We start from the raw sequence: 866 nt of genomic DNA on the forward strand, positions 1-866 counted from the left end.
GCCGAGGCCCTTGATGTGGGTGTGGGTGGCGACGCGCTGCTTCTTCGACGTCGACTGTACCTCGTCGATCCTCATCGTCGCCGCCGCCGCCGCCGATTTTTGCGCTCTTTGCCTCTTTCTTTCTCTCTCCCCGGGCGGCTAGGGTTAGCCGCGGAGGCGCGTGCGGGGACGAGAACGCAAGGCGGCGGCGGGGAATACAGAGAAGAGAGCGAGGGGGGTTCGCGGCGGTGCGGTATGGCGCGGGAAGGTGGCGGGGGTCGGGCGGCGCGGCGGCGGCGATTTCGGGCGTAGAGGCGCCGAGACAGGGGAGAGTTTTTTCTAGGTGATAAAGCGGGCGAGACGCCTGTGTCCGTGGCTTCGCCGTTTGGGCCGGCCCATGGTTATTTCGCTGTTTTCTTCTCTTTTCTGTTTCTGTTTCTTTTCTTTTTTTCTCTTCCTGTTTCTATTTCTCTTCTTCTCCTTTTTATTTTTCATTTTTGCCAATTTATTGTTTCTTTTTCTATATACAAAGTTCATTGCGTGGTACAAAAAATGTTCATCGTACATTAAGGAAATGTTCACGTTTTTCTTTTACAAAAGTTCATCATGCATTATAAAAATGTTCATCGTATATTAGAAATTGTTCAATGAATATATAATCACTGTGTTTTAAAAATTTGCTAAGTGTATATTACAAAAATGTTCAATGTATATAAAAAAATTGTTCAATTTATATTACAAAATCTTTGATGCATGTTAAAAAATTGTTCAACACATATATTCATATTTTTTCAAAAATGTTCATCGTATAATAAAAATGTTCAATATGTATTTTTTGAAATTTTTCAAAGAAGTATGATATTTAAAAAGCCGCGCCGCAAATCTAT

At 43.2% G+C, this 866-nt stretch overlaps 1 protein-coding gene across 2 annotated transcripts in view; it reads right to left on the bottom strand.

The window, feature by feature from the left end:
• Positions 1-313, bottom strand: part of LOC123095830 (ruvB-like protein 1) — a 5,594-nt gene extending 5,281 nt beyond the window's left edge. Inside the window, exon 1 of one of the 2 annotated variants that reach the window (XM_044517397.1) lies at positions 2-313. Coding sequence is in view for 1 of the 2 variants with exons in the window: in XM_044517399.1 (XP_044373334.1) it covers positions 1-75 (75 nt within the window). In the remaining variant the exon portion in view is untranslated. The other variant, XM_044517399.1, reaches the window with a different exon arrangement.
• Between the last annotated feature and the right edge of the window lie 553 nt (positions 314-866).

Source organism: Triticum aestivum, chromosome 4D (assembly GCF_018294505.1).
Source record: "Triticum aestivum cultivar Chinese Spring chromosome 4D, IWGSC CS RefSeq v2.1, whole genome shotgun sequence".
NCBI classification, from domain to species: Eukaryota; Viridiplantae; Streptophyta; class Magnoliopsida; order Poales; family Poaceae; genus Triticum; species Triticum aestivum.